Genomic DNA, 22,005 nt, shown 5'->3' on the forward strand with positions numbered 1-22,005 from the left:
ACATTAATACAGCCTTTATGGGTAGAAGAATTTGGCTCAATAGCTCAGTATGCCCAGAAAAAGGCTGAACTGCCCATTCCATTGCTAGTAGACAACTACCAATTACAAGGGACTTGGACACTGAGGCTTAGGAAAGGCCCATATTTTCCTTCTGACCTTTGTCACTGAGGACTTGCTGTTAGGTCGACCCCTAAAGTTTGACTGACCAAAGCTGCCCCTCCCACAGGGTAGGTCCTAACACTGTTCAATCACACATCAATTACACAAACAAAGGCTGATAAAACAGTTAATGGGAATAGCTTAGCCTTTGCTTCCGGATGGAGCTGCTTTCAAATTCTGCAGCAGTGCTGGGGGAGTGAGTGGTTCACACCTGTAAGCCCAACGCTGGGGTGGGGGGGGGGCTGAGCCAGCCTGGGACCCATTTCACAAACCAGAGACATGGAGAAGAGAAAAACAAAAACCCATACCAGAATTGTCTTATAGAATAGAACTCAACTCAAAATACATATGTATTTTAGTAATTATATAAAATAATTTTAAAGAAAATCAGGTGAAATTAATTTTAACCAATGCTTTATTTAAATTTATGCATATCCAAGAATGTTTAGATATGCAAAAAGGATAAAAATGATTATATTGAGACATTTTAAATTTTGCACATGTTCCTACCTAAGTCTTTGAAATCCTAGTGGGTATCTTATACCTTAGCCCGTCTCAAGTCAGATTGGCTATTTTTAATTTTCAGGGACCCACACGTGACTCGTGTATTGGTGATAGATAGAGTTCTAGACACCCCCCCCCACTTGCCAACTATATGGCTGTGGAGGAAGTGATCAACCCACCGTGAGCTCCCACTTACTCTCCCATGACACGGTGCTAGATATAATATCGTTAGGGGCTAGAGAGCATGCTCAGTGCTTAGAAAAGCATACTACCCTTGTAGAGGACCCGAATTCCCTTGGGACTACAGTTCCAGGAGGCCCAACACCCTTTTTGGGCTTCTGCACACATTTTACTCACATGTGCTCATACACACACACACACACACACACACACACACACACCATGTAATTAAAAATCAAATAAATCTTTAAAAAAATACATCTGCATGAACGTTAAGTGTGAGAGCAAATCAGCTGAGCGCAGGCAGGGTCTGACGACACACTGCCCTTACTATTGCCATGCGGTGACGTTCATTCAACTAGCTACTTTCCAATAATTCTGGGCCTGTCGTGCCACCGAAAGGTTAGTCTACAGAACTGAGAAATACCCTCAGGGATGACTGATGGCTCCATCCATTTGAGAGATACGGTCTGGAGAGTTTTACACATCGACCACCACGATGGAGATGTGTGGTCTCAAGCTACAGTCTGGAAATGAAGAGAAGTTCATGACTGCAAGGCCCGCCATGCCCCCAGTGCAGAACAGGCATAAGACTACCAAAATGGATGCTCAGTGATGAGCCGGAACAGAGCTCAGGATGTCCCCTCCTGGCTGTTCCCAGCAAGGAGGCAGACATGTAAATCAGATATTCTCTTCACCAGAAGGTAAAGAAACAGCTGGAGGCTGGCTCAGCCATACTATATTTAGCTAGTGTACAGGATGCCCTACTACATTTAGTTAGTGTACAGGATGGCCTGCATTCGGCCCCAGTACTACCACTAGAAAGAAGAAATGAAGGAACCGGGCGGTGGTACACACCTTTAATCCCAGCACTTGGGAGGGTTTCTGTGAGTTCAAGGGCAGCCTGCCAGCAGAGCTAGTTCCAGAACAATTAGGGTTGTTACACAGAGAAACCCTGTCTCATAAAAATAAAAAAAATAAAAATGAAGGAAAATAAAGGAGGAAGGAAAGATACAGTTAGTAATGGGAGTGAACGAGAAATTTCTAATGCTTTGGGGGCTGCGAGGTGGATTTTTGTCCTTGCCTGGCCTGTATACCACACTTTCATTCTCGCCCACCAATTAGTTGTGCTATAACTGGGATGGGTGGCAGATTTTGGCTAGCTCACTCTACACAGAACCCAGGACTCAGGTCAGAGAGGAATGGGTCCTCCACTTAAGATCAAACAAGATGTGATGGCAGAAACAAGTGACAAGATGGCAGAGAAGGACCCATTCTCTAGTCTGCTTCCACACTCAAACTGAGGGCTTGCTTCTGACACGTGGACCGCACAGCAGGCACCAGCTAAGTTCTTGCCTTGGACAAACTGAGAAGAACAGACCGAGTCTCAACTACTTTCTCCTTAGTTCTATTTATTAAGAGGCTGGCAACTCACTTGAGAAGTGGGGTCCCATAGGTAAAAACTGAGGAGATCTGAGGGAACAGCACGTGTGTGTGTGTGTGTGTGTGTGTGTGTGTGTGTGTGTGTGTCTACAGTGCTATGGGTAAACCTGGGACAGGCGTAACTGCTCCCAAGCAACGACCCCAAAGTGCACATGGCTTTTGTTATATCTGGCCGGCTCAGTAACTATCCAAGTTATGGGGCGACAGGGGATCCTGTCTAGACCAGTTCTTTTGGCCTTGGGATTGGCAGAACATAGAACCAGAAAGCCTAATCATGGCCCAAATATCTCTGCATATTTTTTTTTCTGGTAGACAGTCAAGCTGGGTGGAAACTAAATCCCAAACAATCACCAAACAGTAATAAATGAGAAAATAAAAAGACAGGAAAGCCTTTCCCCGGTCCTTGATAGCTATGCTGGCTCTGAAGCTGTACTGTGGTATTTCCGAAGAGAGCAGCTGAGGGATAAGAGCGCAGAAGACAGCTTGAAGCACAGCTTTTCCCGTGGACCTGTCATCTCGTGATGTCACATGCGCTTTCTGGTCTCAAACACGATTCTTTGACAGGAAGAACACAGCAACATACAACTGAAATAATTTATTTACCACTAGGAGCACCACAAAAACCAGACATACATTGTGTTAAAATACAGCATAGTTGGTCATCAAAACACAGAACAGCTATTCTTATAGTCCATTCTTTAAAAACCATGCCAGCCGTAAAATTGTACTGTTGCTTAACACTTACAACCTGCTGCCCCTCCCATATGCTAATGCACCCCCCTCCTACCACCCTTCCCTTGGCAATATTCACTAATGGGAAATAAAGACCTGTAGACCCCACAGACTTTAAAAAAAAAAATGAGAGAAAAAGATTCAAGAAATCTTAAAAAAAGAAAAAAGCAGTCAGTGCATTCAAGGAGAGACAAACTCATACAGACTAAAAACATCATTTTATCTGAGAGGAAAATATTTGCAGAGCGAGGGGATTTATATAGAAACAACAGAAAAGTGGAAGGGGAAGGCAGAGCTGGGCCTGTGCTGCACCCGACACATCGGCCGTTCACCAGTGCTTGCTCTGTCTGTCTTCCGGCTTGCGAATCCTGTTCTTCATCTTAATGAATAGAAAGGAAAGTTCTCCCCCAAAGTATATCATATCAAAGAAATTCTCTTTGTATTCACACCTCCCCGTGTTGCCCTTCGGGTCAGACCATAAATAATACGTGGTTTTGTGGACTAGTTTGTATTTTGAAGTTAAGTACGTAACGAGGATGCCCTGCAAAGCCCAGTGTCAAGCCCTGGCTCTGCAAGAGAGGACAACCTAGCTCCTCAAGCCACAGCCAACCTCAGCTCTAGACCATTCTCACTCAGGTGAAAGGACGAAGATTTTGGCAAGGGGGAATTTAGTTTGTGCTCTTTCAAGTAATTTCTTTCCAAACCTGAACGTCAGGGAAGTTAATGAAATGATGAATGTGACCTGGGCCTTTCCCCTTTGGAAAACTCAAAATGGGCATCTCTCAATTTTCACCCTGAAACCGAAGGCTGACTAAAGAAAGGGGTGCCTTTGCTTTTCAGCTGTCCGCTTTTTAACAGTAATAAGATTCCACAAATATATGAATTAAAGGAAGCTACAGAATTTTTTTCCTAGCCCAGTCACCGAGATTCGGAGTTCAGATTCTTAAACACTCTCTAAAACAACATCTGTGCTCACACACCTTTGTCTTCCCAGGAGAAACTTCATCATCTGGTCTACTTAGTACTGACCCAGAAAAGATGGAGAGAAAATATAGAACTTAAACATATCTTTTTGGTTCTCTTTGTTTGTTTTTGTTTTATGTCTTTTGGAAAAGAAAAGGAAAGGGGGAAAAATGGACCCAGGTATCGTATGCCATTAAATGGACAATACATAAAAGCCAAGCAGAGAAGATAATATTTAAAACAATGAATTTGTACTGCGAGCCAAAATCTAGGGGTTTTATTCGAAAGTACTGGCCAGCTAAAGGAAACAAACATACAATCTGAATGATCATTAAAAAAAAGTTCAAATTTAAGTTCAATCTAAATCACAATCATTATTACAGAATATCAAAAATATGGTAAGGATCTACATTATTACATATAAAGTAGTTAATGTTTTGATTTAATAGTTTGTAAAACAGATCTGCAGATGTGTTTTCAATTATGCTGGCTTCTAGACCCATCTATTTTAATAGTATCAGTGTGATTACATATACCAAGACAAAGGAAAAAACCTGTATCGGAGCTCTACAGCCACGTCACGGTCCAAAGTCTGACAATACACGTCAATACAGGTCAACATTTCACTGGCTTGCTTAAACTGGCAAAGAATCATTTACAATGAAAAGAGGTTTAAGAAAAAAATCTTCCAGATTCCCACTGACTCCAAGTCTTTTTGTTAACAGGCCTTCTCAGTGTATGGCCACCCCTGAAGCTTCCATAGCAGTTGGCACACAGCACGTGTTCTGGGGGTGTCTATACTTTTGCAGACTTGCTCGGTCATAGAAGGACTCATGGGGGTCCCATCCCGGCATGACTTCCTGTGTTTCCAGCTGGTTTGAGTTCAAATTCTCTAAGCTGTCCATGAGTTTGTGGCAAAGCATTTGGTCTCCACTTTATACACCTGTTTTGTTTTCCAAGGGCAAGGAAAGGTTCATTATATAGTAACACAATAAATAAGCCACTGTTAGCTCAGAGGAAGGGACAGGGAAGTGCCCAATGCAGAGAGATACAGAGGAACCAGGAGAAGCTCGGGGAGAAATATGGGGTGGAAACGATACGTACAACTCCACGAAACGGATTTTCCTGTTTTGTTTTGTTTTTCTTTCACATAATTAACACTAACAAATTCTTCCAGTGTTTATTTTTTCCTTTAAAAAAAAAAGATGTTTTCTTTTTGTGTCTCTCACGAAGTAGGTGAAACGCAAACTGAAGCCTTCCATGGTTTTTTGTTGTTGCTGTAATCTCAGATGCCAGTTTTAACAAACAGAACACAAGCTTGCAAAATGTTTGAACTAGTACCGCTTTTTCTCCAACTTTTATTTTTAAACAGTGATGAATCCAAACTCCCTCATGTCACAGACATCATCATCGTCATTGTGGTTGTCATGTGTCATTGTCACCGTGATTTTCGTGTCGTGGCTTTTCTGAGGATCTTAGCTGCACTTACAAGACTTGACGATCATGTTGGAAAGTTGTTCGATCTTGGGTGAGTTGCCAATATAGTAGAGGATGGTCAGTGGCTCCAGATCTTGGGACACACAGCAAGGGGAAGCAGAAGCTTCAGGATTTATGGTATTGTACAAACTGAGGACCTGAGTGACACGAGACAGGAGGGACACATACAAAAGCAAGTGATGAGTTTCATTTGTTTTTACATTTTGTACTTGTGTGTGTGTGTGTGTGCAGCTGCAAGCAAGGGCCAGGAATTGATGGTGGGTGTCCTCCTCAGTCTCTCTCCACTTCATTATCTATCTATCTATCTATCTATCTATCTATCTATCTATCTATCTTACTTAGTCTGGGTCTCTCATTGAACCTACAGATTGCTGATTTGGCTTGGTTGCAGATTGTAGGTTGGCTTGGTGAGCAAGCTCCAGGCATCCTCCTGTCTCTGTTCCTCTCAGCTCTGAGGTTATGAGTCCATCACCACATCCAGCTTTTATGTGGTCAATGGGGATATGAACTCAGGTCTCCATACTTACAGCATCTTACGCACTGAGTCATCTCCCCAGCTCAGGGCCACTGATTAGGCCATCTTAATTATTGTTTTTCTTACTCGAAATTATGGTCAGATTGGCTTGTGTTCTTAGCAACGATAAATTTAGACTTTTCCCACAAGTTGCCTTGTGTTCTTTTTGCACATATTAAACAAATGATTCCTTAAAAAGCCAGATCACACCAAATTGTTCAGTTAGATTGTCTTTATCTTTCCCCCATAAATTTACTGGCTTTTGCTACACAAAGACCCCAGGCATCCTTCTATTTGGTCTTATTTCTATATAAATTTGTAACCAAGGTTTCATGAATACCCATTTCACATTCCCACACATTTTAAGAGCTCCTTGGCCTTGGGGATTCTGGTCTCTTTGTTTGCCCTGTATTTCTAGGAAGCCTTGTCTGGACAGTGTGTGACTCATGTGCCAGGGGACAGAATGACAATAGAGGAATAAAATATTCCATTGACATTCTTGTAAGAACTGTAATCTACCCTCAGGTATAAAAAGGATGCCTGCCTACAGCAGGATATCTTCCTATTAAATGTTTTCAGGCCGATTAAATGTCACTTTCATTTTTACAAAATCCCTTTACTGACCATGCCTTAGAATTACAGTGATGGGAAGAATGGAGGAAAAGGCAACATGGAAACCTCGTGGACTCTGTGTTTTGTTTCACTAGGATACAAAATCTTCCTTGGTAGCCCACACTATATAACAGACCAGGCTGGCCTTGAACTCACCATAAAGCTGAGGTTGGTCTTAAACTCACAATCCTCCTGCATCACTTGAGTTCTGGAATCACAGGCGTGTACTACCCCACCCACCTAGCTAATCTCTGGTTCCAATCTTTCACTTTATTCTATTTTGCTTAAAGCAACACTACTAACTGACCCCCGTTAACATTTCTCACGTTGGATGGGGACGAGTAAGTTCAAGAACTAAATACAATAGAAGAGAGAGTGCTGCACAGAGTTCTGCAGTTTTATCCCAGCCTCCATCACAGGAGTGTGTGACTCTTACTGATGGGAGCGTGTAGGTCACCCAGTGATGACAGAGACATTTCCAAGGATGCCATTAATGTGTTAGTCAAACAAGTGACCTTTTCCTCGAGATTCCCTGGGATGTTTTCAGCTGAGGACAAGAGACCTGTTGAGCGCAGCAACACTGACTACTTTATTAGGCTACCCCTGGCTTCTTGGGGAACTGTCCAAACCACATATTTGTGACCATGACAGTTAGTCTTCCTTCTCCTTGGAAAACAAGCCTGGCCTCAGCCTTCACACACTCCCTCTGTGTATCAGGGAGGAGAATTACGTTTCGACTTGGCAACCGGGCTCTGCCCGCGTTTCAGCTACTGCTGCTACAGTCCAGATGAAGCAGGCTGGCCAGAGAGCTCAGACAAAGGGACAGGCATGAGCCAGCTTCCCTCACATGGCCAAGCACGTGGTCAGCCCTGAGTGCCAAGCCTACAGGGGCACTGGGAAGATGACTGGAGGAAGGGAAGCCATGTTTGTCCATTTCAGTTCCAGTCCAGGCAGGCATATACCAGCAAATAGATTTCATATTCCACTAATACATAATCTTTCATAAGCAGGAAAGAGCCATTTTTAATAACACAGATTGTCTAAAATAATTGATAACGTCCCAGCTCCCAAATTCAGCCAAATGCGATCTCTCTGGCAGCAGATTCGTTTTCCTACCCTGCAGTGAAGGCGATGTTTCTAATCCTCGTTAATAAGGAGATTTACAGAAGCATAAAGAGCAGAACAAAAACCTCTACTTTCTGCCACATTTGAGGAATTAAGCTCAAAAAGATGGAGCAATGGGGACCAGGTTATAAAACAAACAGGGCTGTAATCCAAGCTCTGGGCTGTCACTGATTTCTCTTTCATCTTGGGCAAGGCACCCACACATTCTAAAACTAACTTCTGTTTTTTAGAAAACTTCTGTTTGAACAAGACCATGTCTGAAGTCCTTCCCATCTCTAAAATCCTACACCATGAGCCACAAAGAGGAAGTCCATGGATGATTCTATCAGAAGGTAGAAGAAGTTTATGCTCATCCGGGCTGGGATGCACGGCATCCACTCTTGGGTCTTCTTGCTGAGTTATCCTGCTGTCCTCATTGAAAAAACTTGATAACATATTTAGCTCTGTGTTCACTTTAGGTTCTAGTCATAGAGATTTAGAGAGACAGATGTGGTAGTGTATAGCTGGAATATCAACACTTGGAAATAGGAGCAGGATTGCCAAAAATTCAAGGCCAGCCTGATCTACATAAGGAGTTTCAGAACAGCTAAGGCTACACAATGAGATCCTGTATGAAAAAAAGCAACCACTAACAAATGGAGTTTTAGAGATAGTCATCTTAAATATATAGGTTATATTTCACAACACTATTGAGGTTGGCATTGTTACTATTATTATTATGACGAACTGAGGCAAGAGTAGAAGAGACAAATGATTCAGATACTTACCTTGGTATGCTGAGTGTCTGAGCTCCATAGATATGGGCATGCCCCAGCACAGAAGTTGGCATTGTACCCTTTGGGCTCATGGATCCATTTCCACCCAAGATCCCGCTTGAAATCAATGTAAAGAGGGCGAAGGCAGCAATTATCCTGCACATTTCTGTTAAAAGAAGAAGCAGTGGGGATTTGGGAGTTGATTTCACATGCATCTCACCCTGTGTCAGGAAAGTGACTCATTCCACTCACGGCAAATACCATGAGACTGGCCTTGTAAGCGCTCTCACCATTTCACACAATGCCAACAGTGAGTCCCTGAACTACTTTCCTGTATGTATTCTATACCCTGGCCTTCTTGTCTGTGACCTGGAAAATCAACATTCATCTTCAGTGAACTAAGAGTAAGCAAGAAGACAGTTGAAAGGAGCCGAGTCCTTCCTGCTGAAGAGCTGCCATCCAGCTTCTGCTGCTGTGGTGTGCACACAATGAATAAAATCTAACAGATATTTTCAGAGAGCCCCTGGAGGCATTCCCCTTCGAGACTGTATCCTATGCTTTGCCACCTGTTGCTAGATCAAGGAATGAATCAGAGTTCAAGAACTATGGAGTCTTGTTGCCATAATCACTGGCTCTGTCAACCAAAATAGCCTCCTCCATCTGTGACCTATGAGGTGGTAAGCACCTCGTAAGGAGGATCCTGCCCTGATCCAACACCAATTGACATGCCAGAATGCATGGGTAAATGGGATAAGAGGGAGGAGTTGGAAGCACAAAGTGATGTATCGTAATTATGTTTTAATAAAAAAATAAAATAAAATAGTTTGAGAAAGCCTTGGGGAGAATGTCATTACGAGATACAAAACCTTTACTGTCTATACCTGTCCTTGAGCAATGACTTCAATCCAGGTCAATATATGGAGGGGAAGCAAAGACAACGCTAGGATTAGCAGATGCAAACATTCGTTTATTTTCATTTCTTTACCTAAAGCAATAGGCGGCATCCAGAGCACGCTTCTTCCGCCGGGTGGACTGTTGTGACTCCAGTCTGTAGGAGGGCAACAACATTAGCAGGAGATGTGGGGTCTTCCCACTGTTTTTTTTCCTAGTGGACTTTATAGTTTTCTGATCACCACTGGTATATGTGGAGGTGCCATCAATACCTTGAAAAAACGCATTTGGGTAATAAACATTTAGCTTTACCTTTATCAAATATAAGCAGCAATATTTATATAATATAGTTCCCCATGCCTACGGTCACGAACGACAGCGACGAACACCGCGGCTGCCTTGCCTGGCTATCATCATTCCCCACAGACACAGACAGGGCACAATGGGCCTCCCACAAGTGACAATGAACACATCTAAATGGGCCTCTTGTCTAAGGCAGTTCTGGGTTGAAGGCAGGGCTGTTACTGGGGAAAGTCACTACAGAAGAAGTCTTTGACCTATGGTCCAAGGGCAATCTAGGCAGTTTATTTTAATCCATCCTCAGTGTGGGCTGTGTTCAAGCCCTCAGCAACAGAACCCACAGCCATAGAGCACGCCTTGTCGCCTGCTGGTTCGCTCTTTCCGTGAGACCATCAACCCAGAAGGCTTTCCTAATGAGCAGAACCCAAGCTGCAGCGAAACGGCCGTGAACTAGGTTCAAGGAAACAGAAGTCACCCTTACCTAATGCTATTTTGGGAAGCTGTACAGAAAGAGCTTTTTCATTCATTTTATGGCATCCTCAACACTTTTCTGATTCCATCTGAGATTTAGAAACCTGAGCTTCCCAAAGCATGCACAAGAGACTGCCAGTTTAAGCATTTAATCTCCACTCAAGAGAATCGTGGCTAGGTTGGAGACCAAAATAAATCTCTACACCTTCAGGGAGTGTTTTTCCATGTCCAAGGGCCACTGAGAATTTCTAAAAGTGGACTGAGGTCCCAGGTGAGGTTAGGAGGGAAGGCTGGCAGATGCCACAACAGCGTGCGGCATGGACTTCCCTTTCACCTCCTCTTCCCAACAGTCCACTGTCTCTTAAGTCAAGTGACTTGAACCCTTGGCATCCTTATTTACTCTGTGTGTTGATGAATTCAGCTCAAAGGTGAGCAGGGGAAAGGAGAGCCTCCTTCTGCATTTGTTAGTGGCTACAGAAATCTGGTAGAGTTGCATATAGGGTGCAGGCTAGAAAAAGGTGGTGTGTCCCAACACCTGGAAGGTGAGTTACAGAAACTGAGACGTGAGATCATTCTTTTCTTTGGTGAAATGTGTTTGTTAATGCTTAAAACTTTGCTTAGTGGGTTAGAAATGGATTTCCTCAGCATCCATGATGTAATTTTTAATTTTTCCGCCTTTTTTCTCTGAATTAGTTTTACTTTGAAGGGGTATAGGAATGGAGGGTAGATACAAAGAGACAGGGAGATGAATGAAAGACACACAGAATAAATAAAAAGAAAGTTAAAAGTGTATTTCCTTGAATCCTTGTCATCTACTTCAGTAATCTCAGCAGATAGGAAGCTGATTTGCTTAGGTGAGGAGTAAAGGAACAATTAACAGAGCTGTTGTTCACAGGGTTACAGAGCCGGCTTCATCACTAGGTGTGAAGCAGGGAAAGTCTGGAGTCTACTCCATTCTTCCAATCCTTTCCATTTAAAAGAAAATACCTTTATTTTATTTTTTAGTAATATTTATTTGTGTGTGCACTTGAGTGCAGGTGCCCTTGGAGGCCAAGAGGGGTCGCCAGGTTCCCCTGAAGCAGAAGTTAGAAGCAATTGCGAGCTCCCTGGTGCAGGTTCTGGGAATTGAACTCAGATCCTTGGCAAGAGCAGGACCTGCTCTTAGTCACTGAGCCCTGTCTCGAGGCGCACTTCCTTCTCCCTCCCACTGAGCAGATCATCGCCCAGATACACGAAAGTGCCCACCCTTCACCAAGCAATGCCATTTTCACATGCAAACTGACTTCCGCCCTCAGAAGAGATTTTCCCAGTAAGGATAAAGCTTCAGTTACCTGCAAATCTCGCTTCGAGCTCTTCACTTTTATTCGGGATAATGTAATTATTAGACGGTACAAAGGTACAGCAGGGGCAGTGTAAACTGATCTTAAATCCCAGGTTCCTGTCTGGAAAACAGCAAGTTAAGGAAGTCATTTGTACGTGCGTCTATGTCTGGAGTCAGCGCACAGGCTGTTGGGGCCACATCTAGGAAGACAAAGGAGGAGCTTTGTAACCTTTATGGTGAAGCCACTCGTGCACGGCATCGGTCACGTCGAAGGAGAGCCACTCGCCTTCTGCTCTCGTTTTTACAACCTTGCTGTCGATGTAGCGCTGGGTTGGAGACGTTAAGTCTTTGGATTTGAGGATCTGGAGAGGGGAAAGAGCAGGAGGAATCGCTCAGCTGAATGCTGGCAGCATGACTAAACCCAAACCAACCACTCTCTTCCAATTCATTATTGACACTAGCTCCAAGTCTGTGTTCGTGCAATGTCATCCCGGCAAACCAACCACGCTCTTCCAAGTCATTATTGACACTAGCTCCAAGTCTGTATTCGTACAATGTCATCCCGGCAAACCAACCACTCTCTTCCAAGTCATTATTGACACTATCTCCAAGTCTGTATTCGTGCAATGTCATCCCGGTAGTGCGGTTCCACGCGTGAGAATACGACACCAGGCCATTTGCTCGGAAAAGTATAGCTAGGAGATCTGCTGTGTGTTCTGATAAAGACAGCCACCATAAAAGTCACTGGCGAAAGAAAAGTGACAGCCATTCTGATTTTACTTTTCTGACAGAAGCTCTGTAAGAATCCACCATAATTTTTTTTTCTTTTTTAATATATGAAGCTTGTGGCTTTGTTGCTCTGTCTCCTTATTTCTTTAATTTGGAGATCTGGAAGATGAGGGCTCAGTTCAGAAAACCCACACCCTCCCTCGCTAGTCCTCAGATTATAAATAGAGGGAGAACGGGCTTGCCCCCGTTTCCTTAATCTGCTGGCGTTAAAATATGGGCCCTGCTTTTAAGGTAAACCTGTGGCTGGGATTTTGACTCTGAGCATGATTTGTGATTTATGATGAAATCCTGCATGCTAACATCAAGGAAGGACTCTGGGCAGGAGCGGTCTAGTGCAGTGTGCCATTGAGAGTCTGGAAATGGATCCGCCCGGGGCACCGAGATGTCAGGAAGATAATGAAGGAGCTGTGACAACAGGCCACTCTGGGGTTTCATCAGGAAGTGCAACTCTGTGGTACAGACTTCTACAAGTCTGTTTCAAAACAATCGAATTTTATGAACCAAACTGTGACCCTAAATTTCCCGGAGCTTTGGTGAATCCTACGTCCAGCTTGTTTCTTGCCTTTCAGCAGTACTGAGGGACTCAAGCCATACTGTTCTATAAAGATCTTCCTGATTCTCAGTCTAATTTTTTTTAACTTTTTTTTTATTGAGAAAAGGAAAAAAAAAAACAAATTTCCTCCTCCTCCCAGCCTCCCATTTCCCTCCCCCTCCTCCCACCCTTCTCCTCCTCCCCCCACTCCTCTCCCCCTCCCTCTCCAGCCCAAAGAGCAGTCAGGGTTCCCTGCCCTGTGGTAAGTCCTAGGTCCTCCCCCCTCCGTCCATTTCTAGGAAGGTGAACATCCAAACTGGCTAGGCTCCCACAAAGCCAGCACTTTACGTAGGTTCAAAACCCGTGCCATTGTCCTTGGCTTCTCATCAGCCCTCATTGTTCGCCATGCTCAGAGAGTCCAGTTTTATCCCATGCTTTTTCAGTCACAGTCCAGCTGGCCTTGGTAAGCTCCCAATAGATCAGCTCCACTGTCTCAGTGGGTGGGTGCTCCCCTCGTGGTCCCGACTTCTTTGCTCATGTTCTCCCTCCTTCTGCTCCTCATTGGGACCTTGGAAGCTCAGTCTTTGAGGGTATTTCTTACATAGGGATTTGGTCCCTCCAGATTATGGAGTCATGCCATCAACTGGACAACATTTCAAAGAGTAACTCTCCACTGGTTCAAGAGCTACTAAGTGACTCTCTAGATATCTAATAGACATATTTGTTCCCTGGTTGCCTGCAAAACCAAAACATGTTACTTTCTAACTAGTTGTTAATGCATCCTCCAACACACACACACACACACACACACACACACACACACACACACGTCTTCACAGTTAGCTTGAGATAATGTGACAACCAGTGCTTCCTGGGATAGTTGGGGTTAGAGCAGATTCACCCCTGGATTGACAAAGTACTATGGAGAAGGAAGAAGCAAGAGTTGGGTTTGTAGCTCAGGTACATTCATTTACATACTTAGATGTCCTCATGAACTTTATGCAAATGTTGTCCACAGGCCTGCCCCCATGGACAAAACCCACTAAATGGAAGAATATAGGGGTGACCATGATCCTGTAACAGGCAAGAAGTGCTTTTTACTCGTCAAAGAAAACAAATGAATATGACTTGAGGGCTGGGTACAATGGACTCTAGGCTTAACGCACACTTTTTGGTTTAACTTAGTCCTCCAAAGATCCCTGTAAAGTAGATGAAGCAAACGGAAAATGAGGGAGGAGTCAAAGGCCGCCCCACCCCAAGCCATTTTACTACTTTGCTATGACAATCCGAGCGGGACCATGAGGTCACGACCTTTTCCATAGGGTAGAAAGAATTCAATAATCAAAGCAAAAGTCTTTGAAGAAGATTGTACTAAACCTTGATGCAGGTGGAATGCACACCTAGCCGAGGCTGACATGAAACATTAAAGGCTGTGAGTCCTCTAGGGGTAAGAACCTGTCTTGGGCGACTAAGACACAGCTTGGCCAACTGAGGAGAAGTGGTGCAATGTGCCCGAGATGGGGTAAGATGATAGAAACAATAGTGGAAGTGTGATTCCATCCACTTCCCTTCCAGTCCAGTGGTTCAGAGCACACCCGGATTCGTCTGCTGGCTGTGGATTTTTCTCCTAATAGGGTCTTCTGTGAGGGGAGACATTGTGATGTGGTCTTTGTGCACAATTTTCTGTGCTCTTAGTAGCGTATTTATCTTCATACAATTAGTACTTAGGGATACTACACAGAACAAAACTCATTTTTATACCTTAAGTAATTATATGTAAATTAATATAATATAATCATTTGATACTATATAGAACAATTTATATGATTATAAATTTTGCATGTAAAATTAAATGAATATCCAAATGTCTATGATATACATGATACATGTATATGACCCTATCTACACACATATACACGCATATATCTAATATCCAATCTCACTAAAGACAAGACTATCATGACCACATTAATCAAATGGATGAAAAATATGTATGGGCAAACTGATAGAAAAATTTTTATTCTTATTACATTTCTATACATGTGTGAGCATGTACAGAGGCATGTGGTGTGCTGTGGTAGGTATGGTAGTCAGGGCACAGCTTACAGAAGTTAGTTCTCACTACCACGGTGTGGGTCTTAGGGATTGAACTCAGGTCAGCAGGCCTGGGGGCAGACATCTTTACTGAGCCACCTAACCAGCCCGCTGATGATATTCTTTTCCTTACGTAGGTGTAAATCTATATTATTCTGATTTCCAAAGGGGGGATACAGGCTAGCAAAGGACCCTGGCTTTTTCTGTTGTGAAGCCACTGAAGAGTTAGGGGTTGGGGCTTCCTCAGCCACAGAGCACTGGGGGGCTCAGTCAATGGAGAACTCACCTCTTTTGAAATCAGGAAAGGGCCTACTGGATTGTTTCTTGTATAGATTTAAGAGTCATGAAAAGGCTACGTGTCAACAACACCATGAAAGACAGGAGGCCACGTCATTCTGAGACAGAGAAATGACCACTCTCTTTCTGCCTCTGTGTCTGGAACTCTCCGGACTGCGACTTCTTAAACTCACTTGCAGTCCCCACTCCACTCTTCTCCGCCCTCAGCAGAGGCAGGGAACAGCTGTTTCCCATCACTCAGTGGACAGCCCTCCTGCTCCTGAAGACTGGAACTAAGTCCCCTCACCATGCATGTTTTCCCTCTCGCTAAGCTAAATAAACGGAGTTCCTTTAGACCGTGTTTAGAGGGGCAGACTCCCAAACCTTTAATCATTTGAGTGGCTAACAAGGACGAATGATGCTTTTTAAAAGGATTCCTCCACAGGATTCAGGGTTCCTTCTCAGAACTGTCTACATAAGTGTCTAGCCACACCTCGCCATGGAATCTTCACTTCAAAGCTGTAGGTGCTGCTCCTCCATTCCTGCTTGTTCCCATTCATCAGCAAGCTAAGTCAAGTCCAAGGGCAGATGTACGGGGCCGTCAGCCTGCTGCCTCTGCTCATGGTCCCTTTGAGCCGTCGCAAAGTGCTGGGGAGGGAGTTCCAGCAGTAAAGAGCCTGTCCTGCAAACATGGGGATCTGAGTTGAGAACCCCAGTGCTCACGTGAAAAGTCGGGCATGGTGGCGTGCATCTGTAACTACAGTTCCAGAGTAGACACAGGAGGGTTTCAGAAGTCCACCAGTCGGTCAGCCTAGCTGAATGGATAAGCTTCAGGGTCACTGAGAGATCGAGTAAAAGGCAGAAAGCAATAAAAGAGCACATCCAATATTGAACTCTGGCCTCCACATTTATGTACACACATGCGCGTGCGTGCGTGTACACACACACACACACACACACACACAGACGTCATACAAAAAGGACTAGACCAGTCAACTTCCCATTATATTTTAGCCTTTGCTATCCTAGTCCGTCCATAGTTGTCTATGAACCAGGGCATCGAATGGGATCAGCTGCTACTCCCTTCTGGATCCAAAGCCATTTGTTGCTGTGTTTCTTTCTACAACGTATGACGGCAGAGGTAATTTGGTGGATGTCACAGTTAACCAAGGCTGCCCATTCAGTTCAGAGTCTATCTCAGCTGGCTCGAATCTGCAACATGCTGGCTCTTCTAGGACATTGCTTCCTAACCACTTCTGGCCTTGCCTGTTGAACTGCACGCTTAGCAAATGCCCATTGTGCATGCTTCCCAGCTGGCTGATGACACCCAGACTTGGTATAGCAATTATGCAAGTTAATTAAATGGCTAGAAGCTGATGATGTACAAGACCAAAAGAAAAGGGAACTAGTACATCCATGAAAAATCAAAGCTTTCCAGAGGGTCTTCAGAATGATGACTTGCTGTAAGGAAAACGTGTGTTTTTGAAAACAGTAGGGCAGTTCCTAAAAAAGAGTAAAGAGATCCAGAAAACCCACTTCCACCTGTGGCCCAAAAGAATTGAGAGCACAGATGCAAACAGATAATGTAGAGACCAAGTGTCTTCGTTACTCTTCAAGTTAAGATAATTTAAAGTTTCTCTCATTTTTATAATCCTGTGCATGTGTATGTTTGTGTGTGAGTGCATCTGTGTGTGCTCACTCATGAGTGATACAGTAAATATACAGAGGTCAGAGGACAACCCTCACAAACCTGACTCTCCTTCTACCATGTGAGTCGTAGGGATCAAACCCAAGTCTTCAGGTTTGGCAGCGAGCACCTTTACACACTGAGCCATCTCACAGGCCCTATTTTTGTTTTCCTTTAAAGAGCTGACCAACCAGAGTTCCTCACTGAATCCTTATCAGGGGTTCCTAAGAGCTTGAAGATGAGACTTCTCTGTCTTGGGCTTAGCTGCCACCCACAGTGCTGCCTTCGTTACCTTGCTGATATGGACGAGTTATATACAACGTGTGCAAAACCCTCACCTCTCACCTTTGGCAAGGCTTTAAGTTCCTCACTGAGTTACAAAACCCCTACACAAAAGGATTCATTCATCCCCCACCCCTGGAGAGCAGCCAGCTGGGAGTGACTAGAGGTGAAAGTCACCCTGTTACCGAATGGTTTAGGGGCTTACAAAAAAGTAAAAGTATAGTTGAAGATTGCAGCAGAGAAAAATCTTCACCATGAAAGAACAGGACTGTAAATCAACTTGGGAATTTGGCCCCGTGCCAAGGGTGACATCTCTCCATGACATACCACAGCATCGCAAGAAGGTTGTGGGAATTGGACATTACTATCCACATCCGGACATTAATGACCCTGCCAGAGAACTGAGGGGTCGATTCAAGCAGTCTTCTAAGGGAAAGCAGGCTTTACAACAGGGCTATAGAGAAAACCTGCTCTGGCCTAACGGCTGCCAGCCCATCTTGCTATGACAGTCATAATGTTTCCAGTGTTCCAAGTGTCATTAATGACTAAGCGTGTTTAAATATGATTAGGGTCTCCAATATTATTAACGAATACCGATTCAAGTGTGCACTCTGTTGGCTGTGACCATGAACCTCTTGGATGTGCTTGACACCAAGCTATGCCCTTCTGAATCGTAAAGCTCAAGACTGGAGAGGCACTTCAGAGACCAGCTACTCCAGACCGGCCAGCTCACTCCCATCTCTCCTTTTATGCAGAGGCCTCTCTTTGTGACTTTACAAGAAAGGCCACCTGCCACCTCTAGACATTTCAAATTCTCCAGATTCTGCCTCATCTGAACATTTCCACCAAGCAGGCTCAGGAAATCATAGTCCCTCTGTCTTGTGGCTGTGCAGTCAAGGGAGCTCTACAAAGGTTTCCAAGTTTGTTTTGAGTCCAACAAAATCCCCGTGCAATAGACAGCAAGGCTCTGAATTTCCCCATCCTCTAGCTAAACGGGGAAAGCCTGAAGGACTCTGCACAGTGGCAAAGCCTGGAAGGAGGAGCCCGGATGCGTAGGGAAGATGCATTTTGCTTCTCTAGTGAAATGTGAAGTTCTCTCTCTGCTCCCAAGACAACAACCCCAATCACAAGAAGCTGTTTTTTTTTTTTTCAACAGCTTCCTTCAGGTCAAGTTGAAGATGCTTCACTGTTAATGCCCCTCTGTCACCCCCAGTCCTGGGTACTGACCCAGCCTTGTGCTAGTTAGGTAAGTGCTCTATCACTGAGCTGTATCTCAGTCCCGCCTTCTATCTTTAAGATTAGAACCGGGTCTCACTAGGGTGCTTGTGCTGGCATTGAACTCCTTTTGGAGGCCAGGCTGACTTTGAACTTGCAAGCCTCCTCCCTCTACCTCCCCTCTTGGGTAGCTGCAGTTTAGCTCTGTGATACCAGGCAAAATCTCTCTAATGATTCGTTCTTCAATCAAGTCCATATGTGATCCAGAGCATGGGAAGAACACAGAGCATGGTGAATGTGGTCTGGGGCATCTACATTCCTTGCTTGGGGCACACTCTTAATGCAAATGACTTTATTTGGGCAGTAGCCATGTTCATCATCCATTGAGTCAGTAACCTCTATCTCTGTCTGTCTGTCTGTCTGTCTGTCTGTCTGTCTCTTTAGCCCCAGCCTCAGCGTTGGCAGTTTCATAGGATGAGAAACTAAGAGCCTGTATTTGCATCACATTCCCGCATGACCCAGGAGCATGGGAGCAGGAACACTCTGGACCTCCCTGCTGTAGTCTACTCTTATGGAATTTATATATATATTTTTTTGTGGGGGGGGTTTCGAGACAGGGTTTCTCTGTGGCTTTGGAGCCTGTCCTGGAACTAGCTCTGTAGACCAGGCTGGTCTCGAACTCACAGAGATCTGCCTGCCTCTGCCTCCCGAGTGCTGGGATTAAAGGCGTGCGCCACCATCACCCGGCTTGGAATTTATATTTTGATCACAAATACAGATGTCTTCCTTTCAGCTGTGAACTTGATTATTCTATCCAGGTTTTTAGCTCACTGGATTCTCTCTGAATGCTGTTTGCCACTCAATCAATCTATCCGTCTATCTGTCTGTCTGTCTTTCTATACACACACACACACACACACATACCACACTCATATATGAGTATATATACACACATCTTCCTTTTGGCATCATACCTTCTACTGCTTACTCAATGACTTCATCATGATGCTGTCAACGCTAACCATTGCGACACCCAAACCAGAACTGTTAGATGCAGTTCCTTCCTTCCTGGTTGGGTGTCTCTGAAATCACACTTTATGGCGCATTGTCTACAGCAAAGAGAGTGGGATTTCAACAACTGAGAGAGCCGTAAGGCCCGTTTAGTCTCTCTTGGCTGGGTGAAAGGACCCCTTCCTCCCCCACTCTGTAGCCCTGGAGGTTCTCTGTGCACAGTGCCCTTGAGGGTCCTCAGTGCTGGGATGGCTTCGGGGACTTTTGGAGTCAGGCACCACCAAACTCTCACACTCTAGACCTGTGAGCCTTCAAAACCTTATAATAAGTTTCAAAAACTTACATATTAGCTAAAATGTCATGAGCTGTAATTCTTCTGGTGCCTCCGTGATTTTATGTGACCATCTTGTCACGGACACTAGTCTGACAACTACAGGGGACCTGCCCTCCTCCATGTGGTCCCATCTTACCTAATCATCCCTGCAGTGATGAGAACTCTGAAAGGTGTGGCCACACTGTACAGTCCTCCAGAGAAAGACTGTGCTTTCTGACACTTTTTTATTGCCCCACTCAGCCTTCCCCTGGCGCCTTACGCAGCCCTGTCCTGTGTAGATTCCCATCACCAACAACCCTAGAAACACTTGGTCAAGTGAGAAGTAAGTCCCTGAACAACCAATCTTTGAAAGTGGCAGATGAAAACTCCCTAGGGTTTTACATACAGTCGCAGACCGACCACAGAGGTGACAAATATCCCAGAAACAGAATCACTAGGGTCTGTGATAGGATACTGGATGAGGCCCTTTCTGCAGTGTTACTCATTACTGGGAGAATACGATCAGGGGGAAAGCAGAAAACAGAATTTTCAAGTGATGGAAAGTGGAACTTTCTAGAGAAGCAGAAGTAGGCAAAACAAGTTTTTCTTCTCCAGAGGCAGAAAAGCAGTTCTCTTCCTGCTCACACTGGGCCACTTTAGGGGTGACTGACAAAGCAAGGTTGGCATTATTAACCTTCTGGGGTGGCTTAGCAGACCTGGTACATACTACTACTGCTAACACCATGTCCTGTAATTGTCACGGCTCCTTTGTAATTGTACCCTTCCAAGAAGTCCTAAGTAATGGATGCCTGGCAAGGACATCTCTGGAGTCAGCAGTCAACCTGCCACAGGCATCAGCTCTGCAAGAAAGAAGAGAGTGAAGATAGACTCTCTGGAGCACAAGTAACCTGGCCAGTGGTGCCATAGGAGTGCTATCTCTTGCACTTGACAGACATCTATGGTCTGTACAATCAAGTATACCTGAGATCAAGAAGAACACATTTTAGAAAATCTATGTTTACACTAACGTCACCAGATTTGTGTTCAGATCCCCACACACATACTCCTCCTCTGTGATGGAAACACCTTACCGTTCTCATTGTTTCTCCTTCTTTCGTTCATTCTAAAGATGGGCCTTTGTGCTGTGGCTGCACACACATAGGCATAAAGGAGTAAATTCACTTCTCCAGGTCTAAGGGGTGAAAGAGACCTCTGTCACTTGAAATCACCAATGCTGCTGCTCGGGGGGACATGTGAGGCCATCACAGACATCACACAGCTTAGAAGGGATTCTACCAGACTAAATCACACCAGTTCTGAAGAGACAGATTATGGAGAGCAGCACTGGATGGTTCAAGGCCACATGTCCTTTGGTTGGCTGAACTTCCTTACTCCCTAAGGCTGTACTACACAGCCCAGTACCTGGCCAGAGAGGTGGTTGAGTCTAAGATAGGCCCCCAGACTCCCAGGGGCTATCTTCTGATTTTCTTTTCTGATTCTCTGGTCTGACACTGACTAACACACCAGGTTTGGAGAACACTGGTTCTAACAGCGTCTTTCTATTTACTGGTGCCTACTTATGTGTGGCCTGGACTATAATTTATGCACATATTTACATTCAGCTGAGTGTTTTTCATTAGTGGTTGGGGCTATTTAGTCCTAAGCTTAACTAAGTCAAGAATCAGACTGTGTTTTGTTTTAAAAAAAAAAATAGAGAGAGCTTAGGGGTTAGCTTCTTAATTGGCTTCCTGTTGCAATGACAAATCCCGGAGACTGTGTTCTTTGAAAAGCGAAGAGATTTATGTGGTTCATATTTTGGGGGGTGGAAAGTGAAAGCTTAGGCAGTCAAATCTGTTTGGGTTCTGCTGAGGGCATGTGAGTTACGTCACGGCATGGTGAGAGTATGTGCCAACGTGGCATGAATGACCGGAGAAAGGCCAACATAGGGTACTCTTACTTCATAGTGTACGAAAGCCACACCACCATGATTGGGGGTGTTGCAGATGAGAGAGAGAGACAGAGAGAGAGAGAGAGAGAGAGAGAGAGAGAGAGAGAATCCAGAGGGATCTGGAAGAGTCCAGAGCCTAGAAAAAGAGAAATAGTTGGACATGGCCAGAGCAAGGGAAGTGGGGAGAATAGCAAGAGAGAAAATATCTGGAAAGAAAATAGTAGAGGAAGGTAGAAGAGGAGGGTTGCCCTTATAAATAAAAGAGGGGGCAGTCGGGAACAGCCTGGGGGATATCATAGTGGAGCAAGAGGTGGAAGGACCAGGAAGCTAGTGTGGGTGCTTTGGAAAGTATAACAAGTAAGGATGAGTAGGAACTGAGGAGGCCTGGAGG

The 22,005-nt window shown here is 44.5% G+C and overlaps 1 protein-coding gene across 3 annotated transcripts in view; it reads right to left on the reverse strand.

The window, feature by feature from the left end:
* Positions 1-2,893: 2,893 nt before the first annotated feature.
* Positions 2,894-22,005, reverse strand: part of Tgfb2 (transforming growth factor beta 2) — an 81,484-nt gene continuing 62,372 nt past the window's right edge. For 2 of the 3 annotated variants that reach the window (XM_041635341.1, XM_041635340.1), the window contains 5 exons: positions 11,697-11,829; positions 11,478-11,588; positions 9,470-9,647; positions 8,497-8,650; positions 2,894-5,615 (listed from right to left, as the gene is read on the reverse strand). In XM_041635341.1, coding sequence (XP_041491275.1) covers positions 5,457-5,615; positions 8,497-8,650; positions 9,470-9,647; positions 11,478-11,588; positions 11,697-11,829 — 735 coding nt within the window. In that variant the 3' untranslated portion in view covers positions 2,894-5,456. The remainder of the gene's footprint in view (positions 5,616-8,496; positions 8,651-9,469; positions 9,648-11,477; positions 11,589-11,696; positions 11,830-22,005) is intronic. The other variant, XM_041635342.1, reaches the window with a different exon arrangement.

This window comes from Microtus oregoni, unplaced genomic scaffold (assembly GCF_018167655.1).
Source record: "Microtus oregoni isolate MIOR12 unplaced genomic scaffold, Mior012 000047F_ref0000412, whole genome shotgun sequence".
Classification (NCBI taxonomy): Eukaryota; Metazoa; Chordata; class Mammalia; order Rodentia; family Cricetidae; genus Microtus; species Microtus oregoni.